The following is an 18,747-nucleotide window of genomic DNA, read 5'->3' on the forward strand; positions in this document are numbered from 1 at the left end:
ATACTCTTTTTTTTTTTAATTCCTAGAGATGAAACCAGTTATTTTTGACCATCTAGCACAGCTCTTCTTCACATCAACCATTTATTTCAAGGTAAAAAAAAAGCTATCTTGCTTAGATTCAGTAGGAAATATTATTCTATGGCCAGTGGTACATAATTCCAAACCTACATTACAGCAGTGGTTTTCTAACAGGATTCTCTTGGACCTGGACTTGAGGTGCTGCATCCATGAAATCAAAGTTAATGCATAGGGTTTTCTGTTTCTAAGGTTTTTGTTGCATACAGTTTTCCTAAACTGTTTCCACTTTTAGCAGATGATAAAGTGCAATAGATAACACATGAGTATTGTTAGGTTGGTGCAAAACTAATTGCGGTTTTTGCAATTTTTAACGTTTTAAACCGCAATTACTTTTGCACCAACCTAATAATAAAAGCAAACTGAGAAATTCTTAAGCATACTTGGTTTGACTGCTATGGTTGATATTTTTGTAGATACACTTATTCATCTCACCAGTATTTATTGATTACCCACTGTGTGCTAGACGGCTTTTTGACACTGGGGATACATACAAAGCAAACAAAACTGCCTGTGACACTCATACTATATATTTGTAATATAGTCATTTTCTGCTAATATAATTGTTCCAACTTTAAAAATTATGTTTCTGTTTTTGGGCATTCTCCAAAAAGACCACTGTGGCTTCCAGGAGTTTCACCTGACTGAATTTGAGAGCCACTTTCTTATAGAATGCTTATTCCTATTCCAAAAGAGTGACAATATAAATGATGTTTCTTTTATAATTTTTTCACCTTAAATCATGTACTGTTGGCCACATTTACAGGAAAAATATGTTTTTCTGGTGTTTGTCATAATCAAAGGGCATTTTATTAATTACCTATCACATTAACTTGGATTTGAGGTTTATTTATATTATTAGTCTAGTAACTTATTTCTAGACCAGTATCATTCATATCATTCATGTGACAACACACACCACTTCTTTCAGCTAATACATTTTCAGTAGCTTCATTTTACAGTTTTTTGTAATTCTCTTCTGATCTTCTAATTCAGGTATTCTTTATTTCTTTTCTTATTCCACCAATCTACAGAGCTATTTATCTGCAAATATTAATTGAACCATATGAAATTACCATTTTTGTAGATCAGGGATGTTTGACAACTGGCAGTTTCATATGGCCCAGCCTAATAAGTAAATATACATTTATATACACATTCATATATTCATATTTGAGTGGGGGTTGTGAGGAGAGGAAAAGATGGAGGAAGAGAAACACAGTGAACCAAGGACAGAACTCAGGGGAATGAATATTCACTATTTAGTTTTCAAATGAAAAGGAGAGTCTATAAAAGAATCTTTTCAAGAAGTATGAAAGTGTAGTGTTAGTAACCAATGTTACCCCAATACATTTAATTTTTTCAAAGTATGAAAAGAACCAGGAGAACAATAGTGCCAAGGAAACAGAGAATGCAGGATATCAAGGAGTGAGGGAATAATATCACCATATATCGCAGGAAGGTCCAGAATGATAAGGACCAAAACAGTTTTTGGAATTGATAATACAGAGGTTTTAGCTACCTTTGTGAACAGTTTCAGTGGAATGTGGGGGTAGAAGCCAGACTGTGGAAGTTGAGTCAATGGGAAATGAAGACAAGACAGTGAGTATGGACTATGTTTTGAAAAGTTTGGCTAAAAAAGAAGAGATAGAGAGATAGCTAAAGTGGGACTTTGAATCAAGGGACAGTTCTGGGGATTTTTTGGTTTGGGGTTTTTTTTTGTGTCCAAAATGAGAGAAACCTGAGTATGTTTATAGATAGAATAGAAAGAGCCAGCTGAGAAGAGGGAGAGGTTGAAAATGGAAAAAGGATGGGGGATAATTGATGGTGGAGAAAGAAACATGAAGGCACTGGTTTAAGACTAGGTAGATGAATTTGCTTGAATGGATGTTGAGGGATTGGGCAGGTGCCACTTATTCTCTAAGACTGGGGACAGGAACATATAGATAGGTGGATATGTATATTTATACAGTTGGAAGAAAGAGCAAGAAATTGAAATACTCTGTGCCTAAAAATGTTATATTCCTAAAAATAGGAAGTGTTTTGTAGAGGATAGAATTGCATAGGGGATTTGGGGGATATTACATGTATAGCACAGCCACTGAGAAAAACAGGAGACAGAGCTGATTAAAGATAAGTAAAAGGATTGTTGGGCTTCATTAATGGCCCATATGAAGTTGGAGCTCATAAATTTGGAGTGGTGCCTATCTGTTTAGTTTTGTTTTTCTTCAGCTCAGATGTAGGAGCCGAGAGAGTTATGAGATTGAATCATACAGGGTTTCGCAGGTTGAATGTAGTGCAAAGGAGTTGTGAATGATTAACAGTGTGGTCTAGTCTAGATACAGAGGTAAGGCCAGGAGAAGGCTGAAAAGACTGCAAATTGGCATTAAAAATGAAGGAATCAAGGGGTTGAATATCTCTAAAGTTGGAAGAACAAGAATAACTAGTTGGAGTTGGGTGTCTGAGAAAGCTGGAAGAATAGGAAGTCATAACAAGAAAGGATAATAGATTTTGATGGTGGGTCAGTTCAGGTGATGACAAAGTTTAGTGTGGCTGTGGGAGTGCGTAACTAAGGTAGAGTGAAGGTGAAGGTTATTTGATTTGGGATCAAGGAACTGTGAGGCTGAAATATTGGGTAGATCATCTTCATGGACACTGGCATAACTCAGGTGCTGATGGCAGGACATGAGGCACAGAGTGCTAAGGTTCTCAGTGAATGTACATGAGTGTCAAGGAAGTAGACAGCAGAGATATGGAAAGGTAAGTAAAAGGTAGTGTAATTGAATAGTGTCAACATCAAAGGAGAAAGGGTTTCTACATAAGGAAGGAGGAGGAATAGTTTGGGAATAGTGTTGAAGAATAGATAGCTTTTGTGTTATGTTCAATAAACCAAAAGATTGTCAAATTCATGAATAAAACTGAGTGCAATCTAAACCGGGAGTCTTTGATCTTAGCCTAGCAAATTCAGCTGATATTACTGCTAATGAGCTTCTGTAGCTCACAAAATATTTGTAAATATTCTTCTAAAAAAGGCAGTGTTTCTGTGGCACTTGATTAAATAGAAAGTTCATTGATTTCTTTATAATACCTTTTTATAGCTGACTCCCTTCCTAAAGGGAGATTCATCTCTGATTTGATATTTCCTTCTCAAAGAAGGGGCTTATATTCTGTTCTCATCTGAGCAGTGGGGAGCCAGGACAGTGTCCAGGTATTGAAGTGGGATGTGGAAATGTATTCACAGGAAACAGTGCCCTAGCTGAGTGGCAAGGCAGAGCACTGATATGATGAGAGTGAGAAGACAGAAAAAGCAGACTTTGAAGAATATGAAAGTGTTGGTTTAGATTACCATGGAATAGAGGTTCTGGAAACTGCAGTTGAAAGATTTGGGAAGGATGGGCTCAATGAAAGGGGGAAAGAAGCACAGAGAAGTATAGGGTACAAGAAAATACTCAACTAAAGCAGCTTTCTTTTACACCTGAATGTGAGGTGTCAATTTCTTGTCTAGATAAGAAACATAAATGCCCAAACCTGTAGAGAATTTTTTATAAGAGTTTGAGCCAAAGTGATGACCTGCTGGGAAGTAAGATCTCAAATGCTCTGGAGAATGACAGTTTTGCAGTTTATTTTATACATATGGGATTAAGGAAAGTTACATGAATGTGAGAGAAAGCGAGATCCAGCATAGTTAAGATTATATGATCCCTTGAGGGGTCTGGAAAAGAGGATTACTCTGGCATTTCAAAGGTGTGTTAACCCAGATGCATGAGAACAATGGTCAGGGCCGGCTTAAAAATCTTAGGATTGCTTTGACTATTCGGGGTCTTTTGTGGTTCCATACAAATCTGATGACTTTTTGTTCTATTTCTTTAAAAACTGCCATTGGGATTTTGATGGGGATTGCATTAAGTCTTTATATTGCTTTGGGTAATATGGCCATTTTAACTATGTTGTTTCTTCTAACCCATGAACATGGAATGTCTTTCCATTTTTTTGTGTCTTCTTCAGTTTCTTTTAAAAATTTCTTACACTTTTCAGTATCCTTGGTTAAGTTTATTCCTAGGTACTTAATTCTTTCTGTTGAAAACTAAGAAAAAAGAACAGTGCTGGAGGTATCATACTCCCTGACTTTAGCTTGTACTACAGGGCAACAATAATCAAAACAGCATGGTATTGGCGAGAAACAGACACATACACCAATGGAATAGAATTGAGAACCCAGAAATAAAACCACGTAAATATGGACAGATAATTTTTAGCAAAGAAACCAAAAACATACAATGGAGAAAAGACAGCCTCTTCAATAAATGGTGCTGGGCGAATTGGAAAGCCACATGCAAAAGAATGAAACTGGACTGCTGTCTGTCACCATGTACCAAACGTAATTCAGAATGGATCAAAGACCTAAACACAAGACCTGAAACAATAAACTGCATAGAAGAAAACATAGGTACTAAACTTATGGACCTTGGGTTCAAAGAGCATTTTATGAATTTGACTCCAAAGACAAGGGAAGTAAAAGCTAAAATAAATCAATGGGACTATATCAAACTAAAAATCTTCTGCTCCGCAAAAGAAACCATCAACAAAATAGAGGCAGCCAACCGAATGGGAGATTTTCTCCAACAATGCCTCCGATAAGGGGCTAATATCCAAAATATAGAAGGAGCTCATACAACTCAACAACAAAAAAACAAACAATCCAATGAAAATATGGGCAGAGGACTTATTTCACTTAGCATAATGTCTCTAGGTCCATCCATATTGTTAGAAATGGTAAGATTTCAGTCTTCTTTATGGCTGCTTAATACTCCATTGTATAAATGTACCACAGTTTCTTAATCCAGTCGTCTACCGATGGGCATTTCGGTTGTTTCCATGTCTTGGCTATTGTGTATAGTGCTGCAATAAACATAGGGGTGCATACATTTTTTTGAATTAAAGAGTTTTGGATTTCTCCGGATAGATACCTAGGAGTGGAATTGCTGGGTCATAAGGTAGTTCCATTTTCAGATTTTTGAGATCCCTCCATACTGTTTTCCATAGTGGCTACACCAATCTGCATTCCCACCAACAGTGCACAAGGGTTCCCTTTTCTCCACATTCTCACCAGCACTTGTTGTTTGTTGATTTATTGATGATAGCCATTTTGACTGGGGTGAGGTAGTATCTCATTATGGTTTTTATTTGCATTTCTCTAATGATTAGTGACAGAGAAAGACAAATACCATATGATCTCATTTATATGTGGAATCTAAAGAAAAGAGTAAACTAATGAACTAATCAGAAACAGTCTCAGAGACAGAGGAAAAACTGAGGGCTGCTAGACGGGAGGGGGGTGGGGATAAGGGGGAAGGTGAGGGGTTTAGTAAGCACAATCAGTAACCACAAGATTGCCACGGGGATACGAAAGTCTATTTGGGGAATGTAATCAATAATGTTGTAAAGATTTTGTAGGGTACCCGATGGACACTTGTCTCGTTAGGGAGACCACCTCAGGGATGATGTAGATGCCTGATCACTGCACTGTACACCTGAAGGTGAAGCTGAACAATAATGAATGTCAACTACAATTTTATAGTTACAAGAAGTGGAGTACAGCATTAGGAATAGAGACAGTGGAAATGTAATGGCTGTATGTGGTGTCAGAGGGGTAGTAGATGGGGGGAGGGGGGTTATTACTGTGTGAGGGATATAAATGATAAATGTGTAACTATTGCATTGTTTTCTACACCTGAAATTAATTTAAAATTAAATAAATAAATAATGGGCAGAGGACCTGAAGAGGCGTTTCTCCAAAAAGGACAAAAAGGACTAATAGACCTGAAAAAATGCTCAGCATTACTAATCATGCGAGAAATACAAATAAAAATCACAATGAGATACCACTTCACCCCAGTTAAAATGGCTATCATCAACAAGACAAACAGTCACAAGCGTTGGAGAGGCTGTGGAGAAAAAGGAACCCTCATGCACTGTTGGTCGAAACGTAGATTGGTGCAGCCACTATGGAAGGCTGTTCCTCAAAAAGTTAAGAATAGAATTGCCATATGACCCAGCCATCCCTCTCCTGGGTATCTACCCCAAAATCTGAAAGCATTTTTCCGTAAAGACACATGTGCTCCAATGTTCATTGCAGCTTTATTTACAGTGGCCAAGACATGGAAACAACCAAAATGTCCTTCGATAGATGAATGGATAAAGAAGTTGTGGTATATATACACAATGGAATACTATTCGGTGGTAAGAAAAGATGAAATAGGACCATTTGTGACAACATGGATGGATCTTGAGAATATAATGCTAAGCGAAATAATTCAGACAGAAAAAGCAGAGAACCATATGATTTCACTGATGTGTGGTATATAAACCAAAAACAGCAAAGGCACAAGACAAAGAAACAAAACTCATAGACACAGACAATAGTTTAGTGGTTACCAGAGGACAAGGGGGGTGGGGGGTGATAGATGACGGTAAAGGGGATCAAATATATGGTGATGGAAGGAGAACTGACTCTGGGTGATGAACACACAATGGGATTTATAGATGATGTAATACAGAATTGCACACCTGGAATCTATGTAACTTTACTAACAGTTGTCACCCCAATAAACTTTAATTAAACAGCAACATCAACAACATCAAAAAACCTTTTACTAAAGAAGTTACATGCCTGGGGCTTGACTACCCACCATGACCTGCCTAGTTAGGAATTTATAATCAGAACACCCTGTGAGGTGATTTTTGTTTACTGAACTTGTATATACCCTCCTTTTCATCCACATTCTAAAAAATATTAATTGAACTGTTTCTGTGAAGTAGCAGCGAGCACCGTATCACTGAAGATGCTCAGATAGTATCTGGGCCATTATTTATTAAGGATGTTTAAGAAAGCTTTCCTGTAGTAGGTTTTGGGATGGCATGAATTGTGTTTAGATTTATAGATGTTATGATTTATCCTCATAAATGCCCCGGGCACCCTTCTGTCAAGACTATTTTTGCATGTGAGTGAGTCCCTGGAAAATCAAGGCAAGGCCTGAGAAAGGAAAGACTAGAATTGTTTGTTACCCAGTCACAGAAGACAAGATAAATTTGATGACCATCAACAAGAGAGTAAATTGTAGACATAGACCTAACAAGGTGAAAAGGGTGGGAAACTCTTATCTGTAGCAACTTCAAAGGATCTCTGAGAAGAGACAATAAGGGGTGGGTGATGTTATATTTGATGATGTAATATATGTTATAAATGAATGTAATTTAGAGAAACAGAAGTCTGTTCCTGGGCTGGTAAGCTGGGGTCAGTCCTGTAGAGAAAATGGCCAAATAAACTTGTACTTGCTATCATCTCTCCTGGAGACTGATCAGGTTGGAGCAGCAGCTATTGGGTTCTGAACTGGATGAGCTCATCTCCTTGGTCCCTTCCACTTCTAAGCCTCTGGTTTAGTTTGTTAGTTCTCAATGCTGTGATATGTCTGAATGATTTTATGAATTTTTTGTTTTGCCCCCTCAGTGTAGTGTTCTTGAGAGCCTGAAAGAGCTACTGCAGAATTGGCTGTTGTGGCTTTCTATGGACATCCACAAGAAAACTGTGCCGGCCAGTCCTCTGTGAGTTATCTTACCGCCGTCCACAAGACGTGATCTGTATAAAACATGTTTGCATATGGTATTTAATAGTGTGGCATGAGACCTAGTTGTTTTATGTAAATGCTTAGTCGTATTTTTCTGATTTTTTTGTTACCTTTCACTCTCCTTCCCCAAAATCATGTGAGGAAGGTTAATTCTTCAAGTGCTATTATGTTAGGTTGGTGCAAAAGTAATTGTGGTTTAAAAGGTTAAAAACAATTGCAAAAAACGCAATTATTTTTGCACCAACCTAATATCAGAAAGCATTGCCTAAGCATCTAGTAAGTGACTTGAAAAGGTTAATATAGCAAAAGATTAGAGAGTTGACATTAGAACTTTGACTTCCATTCAGATTAGCTCACTTTATAAAATGTATTCTTACATGTAAAGTCAATTTTGATGATGGCTAGGAAAGTCTGTAATTTTGCTGTACAGTTTTGTTTTTCTGTTTCTCTGCAGTGTTTTGGAGATAGATAGATAGATAGATAGATAGATAGATAGATAGATAGATAGATAGAGATAGGTTTTATATATATATATATACATATATACACACACACACACATATATGTGTGTGTGTGTGTGTGTGTGTGTGTGTGTGTATATATATATATATATATATATATATATATATAAATTTATTTTCACTTTGTAATAAAAAAAGAACCCTGAGTTTCCATTATGTTGATTATTGTTAAATGTGTGCTTTACCTTCAAAGTGAAAGTAAAAGGCTGAATTTCAAGGAACTGCCTAATTAGGTTGTTTTCAAGCTACGTGAAATCTTTGGCTTCTCCTATAGTTTATTATCAGCCACATGATTTTTTTAACGTTAAGTTTTTAAAACTTTGCATTGTAGAAAGTTGCAAATGTAATCAAAACTAGAGAAAATGGTATGATGTTACCCCGGTGTACGCATCATCCTCCTTCAACAATTATCAACTCATGGTTAGCTTTTTTTTCATCTATGATACCTCTCACTTTCTTCTACCCCTATACTAGGTTTTTTTAAAGCAAAACTTAGACATCATTTCAGCTGTTGAAAAATGATGCCAGTATAACACCTAAAATAATAGTTCTTAATATCTTCAAGTACCTAATCAATGTTCAAATTCCCTGTATCAGTCACATTCTTTATAAGATCAGGGTCCATTAGCCTCAGTTGCAGATAGCTGGTGATTAGCTTGGTTAAAAGATTAGCCGAGACTTATTTTTCTATATGTACTTTTCCTTGTGGTGATCTCCTACTTGGCTAGGAGAATGGAGAATAGAAGCTTCTTGGGAGTAGCTTGAAAAACTGTTTTTAATTCTTCATATTCATTGCTGTAATCCTTCCATATATCATGTATATATGATCACTTTTAGTAGGAATAGAGCATTTGTGGGTAGTGAAAGCATCTTGTAATGCTGTGCTTCTCAATGTGTGGTCCCTGGACCAGCAGCATCGCTATCACTTGCGAACTTGTTAGAGCTGCAAATTCTCGGGCTCTACCCTAGACCTACTGAAGTAAATTCCTGAGGTATGGCCCTGTAATCTGTAATTTTGGTGCAAGCTAAAGTTTGAGAACCACTGTCATAAAGAAATTCCATTTAAATGCTTAACTTCTTCAAACACCTCAATTCTATTAATAATAGTATGTTTGCATCTATAATCTTCGGCCAGCTTCCAAGGTAAGTCTCAGGTATCCTGATACAGGTGCTTTACAATTTCCATATTTTCTTTCCAAAACTCCTGTGATCCCCCCCTTTTTTAAATTAGTGTCATATGTTTTAGGAGGGCATTTAAAAAGGAGATCTTTCTAAAATTCTTGAAACAAATAAAGGAACATAAAATGTAGATAACTATGTTTATCATAATACTACTTGTCATTATATACTATAGGTCTTGTAAGATCTCAGTAATTCCTTCTGTTCTGGGGATATAGGTGTAATGTCATGTCTCCATCACAGGACAATTTGCCATATGACTGTCAAAGAAAGAGTAAATTATAGTTATAAATTACAGGGAGCAAAAGGTGGGAAACCATTTTCAACAGTGGTTCTCCAGGGAGCATTTTTGGTTGGCATGGTAACTGGGAAGAGGGTGTTGCCATCATTAGTAGGTAGGAGCCAGGATATGCTGCAATGGGTGGCGCGTAGGAGGCAGTCCTGAGTAGCAAATTGTTTCATCTAAAATGCCAGTAGCTCTTCCAAGGATGCTGTTCTGAGCAATCTCCATTGTTCAAATTATCTCAGACACATTTACAAAGTGCTGCCAAAAATCATAGAATACAATTTTGCAAATGGCCGGCTGACTATGTGGATGTCCACCTGTTTGAATGGCCTCCTAATGTTTTCCGGCTTGCTCTGGCACTGAACTATCATGGTGGAGGGGAATGACAGAATCATTATCATCTATTCCCTTTTCCTTATGCATAACCATTGTTGGCTACGTAGATCACAGGGTAAAACTATGACATCACATTTCTAGGTCTTTTCCTAATCTACTCAACAGTGGATTGAAGGACAGGGGTAAGTAGATGGATGAATTGAACCAATTATATCCATGATTTAAAGAGATACAGTTCATTGATTTGGGAAGAATATAAAATGCCCAAGAATGCTTTTTACTGAAAGAATGAAAGATGCCAAAAATTTTACTAATTTAGGATTGAACTGGATTCCAGTTAAATGACAGAAAATATTTTTAACAGCATTTTAGCTCAGGAATGTAGGCAAAACCAGATTTTGATTTGTATACTTAGAAACTAATTTGCTGACTACGGTGGTCCCTGGACATTGGGTATTATCTAATATTATCTAAAGTCTGTCTGGAGCTTAATCCTTTATTTATCTGGTATTTATGAGTAGAGTATTACAGAAGATGTTCTATGAATTGATCGTAATGGTTCCCTAGAGGGCTGTATAGTCTTATAAGTAATCACTGGTTTAAAAAAAAAGTGAATTATGCATTGGAGCACTGATCATTTACTGAAACCCCTAACAACTTTTGCTGTATATTATCCAGCTTTACCTTGGAAATTGGGATGACTTTTGCTAATGTGAATCTGATTGTCCTGGTTTCTTATTGCAGAGAGACGACATTCAGTGGATCCATGAACTCTCTGTCTAAACTTATTCACTATGTAGGGTGGCTGTCCACTAATGCAATGCGCTTGGAAAGCAACAGTACTTTCCTGCTACACTTTGTTTTGGATTTCTATGAGAAGGTAGTACACGTCTCATTTACCCTATCTAGATTGTTGTGATGGCTTTCTGCTGTACTTGTCTGTTATTTAAATTTTATTTGCAATCATTAAGTTGGGCTATGACCTTATTAGCATAGTTAGAATAACCTACATATTTTGAAGGTAATGATTCTATTTTCACCTGAATAACTGACTTTCATAAAATAAATTGGAAAAACAAATGCTTTTTTGGGAAAAGTCAAGGTACCACTTTAATAGACATTCTCGTGTATGATGCTGGCCCTAGGCAGAAGTCTGTCTCTAGCATCACTTTTTGATCATCCCTAACCCCTGGCAAAAACTGAAAGTACCTTCAGATCTCTGCTCCACCTTTCAATTGCCTTGTTTCTCCCAGTACCTATGATTCTGGTCCTGTTCTATTGTTTTATAGTATTTGACCTGGACAGAACTATTATGTAGGAAGTAGCCACTAATCTCAGTTTTTCTGGCCTCCTCCCTTCCCTAATACCTAGATGTCTTGTGTTGCATTTGCTTAAAAGCATGCTCCTTTGTTTTCCATGTTGACAGCTAGTTCATATGATAAATCATTATTTATGGGACTTAGGAGAAAGAGATGTTCTCTTCCCCTTTCTCTCCAACTCTAAAATCTGTCCCCCTAAAAAAAGAAAGATTTGAATAATCTTCTAAAAATAATCCTCTGTGATAAGTTTAATGTTTGGTGAGATACGAGGTTAGACAATTAAGTTCTCAAACTCATCCTAGAAAAAGTGCTACATACCTCATTGCTGAATATCACTATGGTCACCTTCTAAGTACTCCCCTTGGGAAGCTATGCACCGATGCCAGTGCCTAGTCACCCTTCTGAGCAATTCTGGAACTCTTTTTCTGGAATGGCCATCAGAGCTGTCATCATATTACCCTTGATGTCCTGAATGTCATCAAAATGTCTTCCTTTCAATATTTGCTTTATCTTCTGGTAAAGAAAGAAGTCATTGGGGGCCAGATCAGGTGAGCAGGGAGGGTGTTCCAATACAGTTATTTGTTTACGGGCTAAAAACTCCATCAGAGACAGTGCTGTGTGAGCTGGTGCAGTGTTGTGATGCAAGAGCCATGAATTGTTGGTAAAAAGTTCAGGTCGTCTAACTTTTCCATGCAGCCTTTTCAGCACTTCCAAATAGTAAACTTGGTTAACTGTTTGTCCAGTTGGTACAAATTCATAATGAATAACCCTTCTGATATCAAAAAGGTTAACAACATTGTTACAATAAGTTCACGAACTGAATTGTCAGACCTCGAACCTAATTGTCAGACCTCGTATTTTTGTTTTGTTTTGGTGAGGTACGTTTTTAAGCAGGCTTGTGGCTACCTATTCTATGTATGAGTCGGGCACTCTCCAACCTGGTGTTATATCGCTTGTTCTCTACTGATGATTCTTTGGGTGAACTTGGTTGAAGGGTTCTGGGGAATAATCTATATACTGATGTTATCATTCTTCCCAAAAGGTGTGTGACATATATATAAACTATAACCTTCCATTAGTGGTGTTGTTTCCTCCTGGAATCTTCTATCTCGCACTCCTCAGTCTGGATTCCAGTATCCTGAACCAGCTCTGTTACATTATGCACAGGTACAAAGCCTTTTGACTGGTTTATGAATTAGTACATCATAATTTTATCTTCACTTTTTCAAGTGTGAATTTATAAACACACTATAATAAATTTGTTGTATATGATACAGTAAAATATTAAACAGTGAAATGACTAGCTATTTTCTGCCAGGGCCTATGGAAATAGGAAACATTCCATTCTTTTGGAAATGACCTTCCAATATGAGGCTATTTTAACCGTGGTTTGTTTTATTGTTTGTTTGTTTGTTGTTTTTTAACATGACTATGGGGGATATAGATTTTAAAAATTCATAGTTAAGAATCTTTTGTGCAGTGGTACTGCTGCACTCAGCATTGTTAATTCTCATTGCTGTGTCTTAAAAAAGAGTTAGTCATTTACTGACAACTGGTTTAGGTCTCTGTAGCATCTCTAGCGAAAATAACATTTTCTGGGGGGTGAGGGGGTGTTGTCAGTTACATGAAACTGTAAGTATTATTTCTGGTTCCTTCTACTTCTTTCACTTATGGACTGAAATGACTCTTTTTAGTCCATAGGTGTAGACTCCTTTAGCATAGCTTGCAGGATTATGCCAAGGTTAAAATCTTTAAAAACTAATTAGATAATAGTTCTCAGGCAAGAAAAAGAGATTGCATTTTTAAATTTCCTCTTTATCCTTTCTACTGCACCTTTTTTCCACATTAAGAAAACATGGTCTGTGTTAGTGACTGCTTTTTTATTTTAATTTTATTGGGGAACATTGTGTTTCTCCAGGGCTCCAAGTCATTGGAGGGTGCAGCTCAGCTCCAGGTCCAGTCGAACCCACCATCCCATGTGGGAATTGAACTGGCAACCTTGTTGCTGGGAGCTTGTGCGCTAACCAACTGAGCCATCTGGCCTCCCCGGATTGTCTTCAATCTAGTTGTGGAGGGCGCAACTCACTGGCCCATGTAGGAATCGAACTGTCAACCCCGTGACTGACTGCTTTTGAGCCTCTATTAATTCCTTGACAGTGAAACATTAAAAGCATTTCTTTTATTATTTTCTCTTTCGTATTGAAGTATAACTTAAATATTGTTACATGCATATCTTAAATTAGCCACCAATGATTTTTATTCCTTGAGGAGAATGTACCAAAACAAGTTAAAAACCTTAACTGGACAGTTGGATATTTATGTATGTGCATATCTGCATGTATTTACATTTAAAATATACACTTTTATTTACATTTTACATTTCAAAGGCATTTAATGTTAAACGCTCATTCTGTTTGTTCTCCCTTTTAGATACCGTAAAAATTTAATAGCTGCAAAGAAAAATGAGTCGGTACTAAAGGTATGAATGATAAACCTCTGTGTTAAGTCACCATTGTTTAAAAATTGAGTATAGATATTTATGATCTGTTGGGAATATGAAGGAAAGGAAGAATAGGTGATAATGACATTTTTTTTTCTTTCCCAATAGTCAAAATCAGAGTTCATATTCAGCAGCAAGACCTATGAAGAATATAATCACTATTTGACAGCCATGGTTGGTTGCCTGTGGACATCCAAACCCTTCCAGAAAGGATCATATATTGACCCTGAAGTCTTTAAAAATATTGGAATAGAAAAATATAAAAACAGTTTAAATTTGGTTCAACACCCTGCTCTATTGAGTTATGCTGTTTCCTTTTTGCTACAGGTAAGGATATTTAGATTTTACATGGGAATGCTATGATGGCAGAAATAGGAAGTGCCATATATTTAGTGTGTCTGAATTGCAAAATGTGTTTAGTCATTCCTTTTTGAATACCAGCTAAATTTTGGGCATTGTGGCAGGCTATGGGGAATCAAAGTTAGCTTAAGTAAGTCTCCAAGAGCTTGAACTTGTGGCAGAGACAGACTTGTAAACATTACTGCATTACGGTGTGACAAAGAGACAAAAGGTATAGTTGTGAGAAAGATGGGGGACTGATTATTAGTTCAGTTCTGCTTGAGTAGAGGTGGTGCCAGGTAAGAAAATTCTGCAGAGAAGTGGAAGATCTCATAAAATCCTTCCAGACAGATGGAAAATGTAGGCTAGATAATATTACAATTAAAGTTGGAGTCTTAGTCAAAGACTGTTGATTATTTACTAGATTGATGTCAAAATACAGGAGGGGTTGGGTCAGGGTGTTCTTAGGACTTTATTATCGCCTTGTCATTTCCAGGATTATTAATGACTTGAGGAAGAACTCAGTGTGCGTATCAAATGTGTGGATGACACAACAGGGTGGGATTACAAACACACTGATAGTCTGGATTTAGAATTTCCTGTAACAGACTGGAACATCGAGAAATCTAACAAAATGGGGGAAGTTGTACAGAATGGAGGAGATATTCATTGAATAAATGTTTAATATATGCATGCAGCAAACCAGACACTGGTAAACAAGACACATCTGGGTGTTGCCCTCATAGAGCTTGCAGTTTAATCGGGGAGGTAGTCATTAAACAGACATCTTAAAGATCAATGAATAATACATGGAAAGTACAGAAGGTGGTAAAAAATATACAAGGGTGCTAACCCAGTTCAGGCTTTACAGAAGAAGTGATGCTAATTGGAGTTTTGAAGGATGAGCATGAGCTTGCCAAGACAGGAGCAGTATTTGAGGGAAAGTGCAGATAGTGGAGGGAACAGCAAACTTTTTCTGTAGAGGGCCAGATTGTAGATATTTTGGGTTTGCAGGCCATGTGGTCTCTGTTGAGACTACTCAGCCTTTTTCATTGTAACATGAAAGTGGCCATAGACGATTGGTAAGCAAATGGGCATAGTCGTGTTCCAATAAAAGTTTCTTTACAAAAACAGGCACTGGGCTGTGGGCTATGGTGTGCTGCCCCGATTTAGAGCCTGCCATGTTGGAGGAACTTAAGTAGGGTTTGAGCAGGGATTCTACTCTGACTGAGCAGCAGCAGTTCCCAGAGTGTCTTTCCAAAGTATACATCCCTGATTGCTCCCACCGAGATTCTCTTTTAATAACTCTAGGGTGACATCCAGGATCTATTTTTTAATATAATTATTCTGATCAACAAGGGTTGAGAGCTGCCAGGCTAGACTATATAGCATGTTAGGAAATAAGGATTTGAAATGTAGTCAAGGACCAGATATTGAAAAAAGTAATATGTGTCCTGCAAAAACCTATTGATTGTTTTCAATATTTGAATGAAAATTATATTTTTAAGTACATAGAGGAATTTCAGAGGTCATACAGTTTAGTGATTTTCTGATATTCCTTCCTCTTTTTTTTCTTGCCTTCATAACTTGCCTGATTTATCATATAATATATAAAAACTTGTTTCAAATTAATGGTATTAGTATTACTATTAATAATGAGATGACTGCATAAAATTTGAAATAATTTTGTTCTTTTTGCTCCTGGACTAAATCCTACTACAAGTCTACAGTGCACATACTATATTTTACGTACAGCTGAGTACATTTGTTTCGGTTTGTTTTCATGTTTTAGATATTGCATTTTTTCTTGATTCAGTGTTCTTTTTTATGTTTTCTGTCTTCGTTTTTATGTTTCCTGTCTCTTTGTTGAAGTACTCCCTGAGATCATTGAGCATCCTTAAACCCGTGTTTTGAACTCTGCATCTGGTAGATTGCTTTCCTTCATTTTGTTCTTTTTCTGGTTCTTTGTTCTGTTCTTTCATTTGGGACGGTTTTTGTTTGTTTGTTTTGTTTTGGGGTTTTTTTTGTCTCCCCACTTTGGCTGTCTCCCTGTTTGTTTCTATGTGTTAGGTAGAGCTGCTATGCCTCCCAGTCGTAGTAGACGGGCCTTATGTAGTAGGTGTCTGTTGCAGTTCAGTGGCACAGTGTCCCTGGTCACCAGAGCCAAATGCTCCGGGTGTGTCATTTGTGTGGGTTGTGTGTGCCCTCCTGTTGTAGTTGAGCCTTAGTTGCTGTTTGCACATTAGTGGGAGGAATTGACCCTTGGACTCATTGGTTGTGAGCACTGGCCGTGACTATAGTGGAGGAGCTGTGGTGCACGGGCTGACCCTGCAGAGCAGGATTTGCTGCAGCAGGGCTCTGGTGCCTGCCCAGTCTGCCCTTTGGGTGTTTCATCCTTGGACGTGGCCGGGTGATGCTCCGTCTTGGTCCAAAGCTGACCACTGGACTTGCCAGCCCTAGGGCCTCCTGATTGGGGCCATGCTGCAAGCCATGTTCAGCTGCAACCTGGCCCTACCCGGGGCCACCTGGCATGAGCCACAAAGCAATCCGATGATGGCCATCATCTGCACTGGCTTTGGAGGTGCCGTGAGAGGCCAAGCTGTAAACCATGGTTGACTGCTGCTAATGCCAGGCTTGGGGCTGCTCATCCAGAGGTACAGAATACACCGAAGCCAGATGCTGCTTGTTTGGGTTTTGTGAACATTTAGAGATTTTAGGAAAGTCCACAGCAAGAGCCAAGACAGGCTGTTTATATGGAAAAGCCACTGGAAGTGGCTTGAGTGGGCCAAAAGTTGGGTGGGGCAGGGTCTCAGGAAATCACTGGGGCTTGGTGAAGGAGCAGTGTTACTAGGTTGGTAGAGACTCAGATATAGCGACAGCCTGCATCTGCACTTTGAGAGGTGGTAGGGCTCAACAAAGAAACAATGGATTCTGCCAACACTTCTGTCTGAAGTGTTGCTTCCTTTTTTTTTTTTTCCATTCAGTGTTACTTCTTTAAACTAACTAAGCATTTTTTATAATCTGAGTCTGATAATTCCAGTATTGAAAGTTTCTGTGTGTCTGTCTGTGTTGCCTCATTTTCCTCTTGCTTCGTAATGTAGCTTAATTTCTTTGTATGTCTGGTTATCTTTGACCATGTGTTGGGCCTTGGTGTATTTTTTTTTTTTTAGAAAGAATTAGAGATTAGAATATCTTTCTGCAGAGAGAACTTTTATTTGTTTCTGACAGGTACCTAAGGGTGCCCTTTTTCTGGGACTACCCTAATCCAAGTTCTGTGCTTGAGATTCCCTGCAGGCGGACAGACTGCAAGTGAACTCTTACCTTGAAGTTGTAGCCCTTTGGTTTTCTACTAGTTTAAAGTCAGGGAAGTGTTCCCACTTTTGGCAAACCTGTACTTTGACTTTAGTCACCTAAGCCCTTCAAAATTGTAGCAGTACAGTTCAGTTTTGCAGCTGATTCCTCTGGATTGGCAAATGTCCTTAGGCCAAGAGTGATTCTGAGTATTAAGTTTGCCCCTCTTGGTTCCATCTTCTACATTTTGTCTTACCTTACCCCAGATTTTGGCATTCCTTACCAGCATTAGCTCTTTGTTACTCTTTTTGCAAAACTTCTTTTTTTAAAAAAAAATTTCAAACATAGAAAAGTGGAGAGAATAGTATAATAAACTGCCACATACCCATCACCTAGTTCGGTCTCTGCTCCCACCCAGTTTTATAACCTCCAACACCCAATTCTGAAGCAAATACCAAATATTATACAATTTTGCTGTAAATGTTTCATATACCTATAAAAGACAGGGGCGCTTTAAAATTTTTTCATCTTCATTTTTAACAGTTTTAAGATATAATTCAAATACCATGCAATTGACTCATTTAAAGTATACAGTTCAATGACTTTTAATACATTCACAGAGCTGTGCATCCATCATCACAATTTATTTTAGAATATTTGCATTATCCCAAAAAGAAACCCTACATCCCTTAGCCATCACTCCCTAGTGTTTTCATCCCCTCAGTCCTAGGCAAACACTAATCTACTTCATAGCTGTGTAGATTTGCTTATTCTGGAAACTCATAAAAGTGGACTCATGCAATATATGGTTTTTTTGTGACTGGCTTCTTTCACTTAGTGTAATGTTTTCAGTGTTCATCTTTGTCATAGTATGTATCAGTACTTCACTTGTTTTTACTGCCAAATATACTTTTGTGTGGATATGCTACATTTTGCTTATCCATTCATCAGTTAATGGACATTTAGGTTATTTCCACTTTCTGGCTATCATGAATGATACTTCCATAAAGACTTGTGTGCACCATTTTTTTTAGACCTGTTTTCATTTCTCTTGGGTATATATTTAGGAGTGGGAATGCTGGATCATATGGATCTCTATGTTTAACTATTGGAGGAACTTCAAGACTGTTTTCCACAGTAGCTGCACCATTTTACATTCCTACCAGCAATGTTAGAGTGTTCCATTTTCTCCATATCTTCTCCCAAACTTGTTATCTGTGTTTTTTTTTTTATTCTAGCCATCCTAGTGGGTGTGAGGTGGTATCTCACTGTGGTT

At 37.7% G+C, this 18,747-nt stretch overlaps 1 protein-coding gene across 1 annotated transcript in view; it reads left to right on the forward strand.

Annotated features, from left to right (window-relative positions):
* The window catches only part of CENPI (centromere protein I), a 54,864-nt gene that overhangs the window by 21,512 nt on the left and 14,605 nt on the right, over nucleotides 1-18,747 (forward strand). The window contains exons 14-19 of the mRNA XM_019716681.2: nucleotides 27-91; nucleotides 7,583-7,677; nucleotides 10,767-10,902; nucleotides 12,384-12,508; nucleotides 13,772-13,820; nucleotides 13,950-14,168. Of these exons, the coding sequence (XP_019572240.2) occupies nucleotides 27-91; nucleotides 7,583-7,677; nucleotides 10,767-10,902; nucleotides 12,384-12,508; nucleotides 13,772-13,820; nucleotides 13,950-14,168 (689 nt within the window). The remainder of the gene's footprint in view (nucleotides 1-26; nucleotides 92-7,582; nucleotides 7,678-10,766; nucleotides 10,903-12,383; nucleotides 12,509-13,771; nucleotides 13,821-13,949; nucleotides 14,169-18,747) is intronic.

The sequence above is a fragment of the Rhinolophus sinicus genome, chromosome X, assembly GCF_036562045.2.
Source record: "Rhinolophus sinicus isolate RSC01 chromosome X, ASM3656204v1, whole genome shotgun sequence".
Classification (NCBI taxonomy): domain Eukaryota; kingdom Metazoa; phylum Chordata; class Mammalia; order Chiroptera; family Rhinolophidae; genus Rhinolophus; species Rhinolophus sinicus.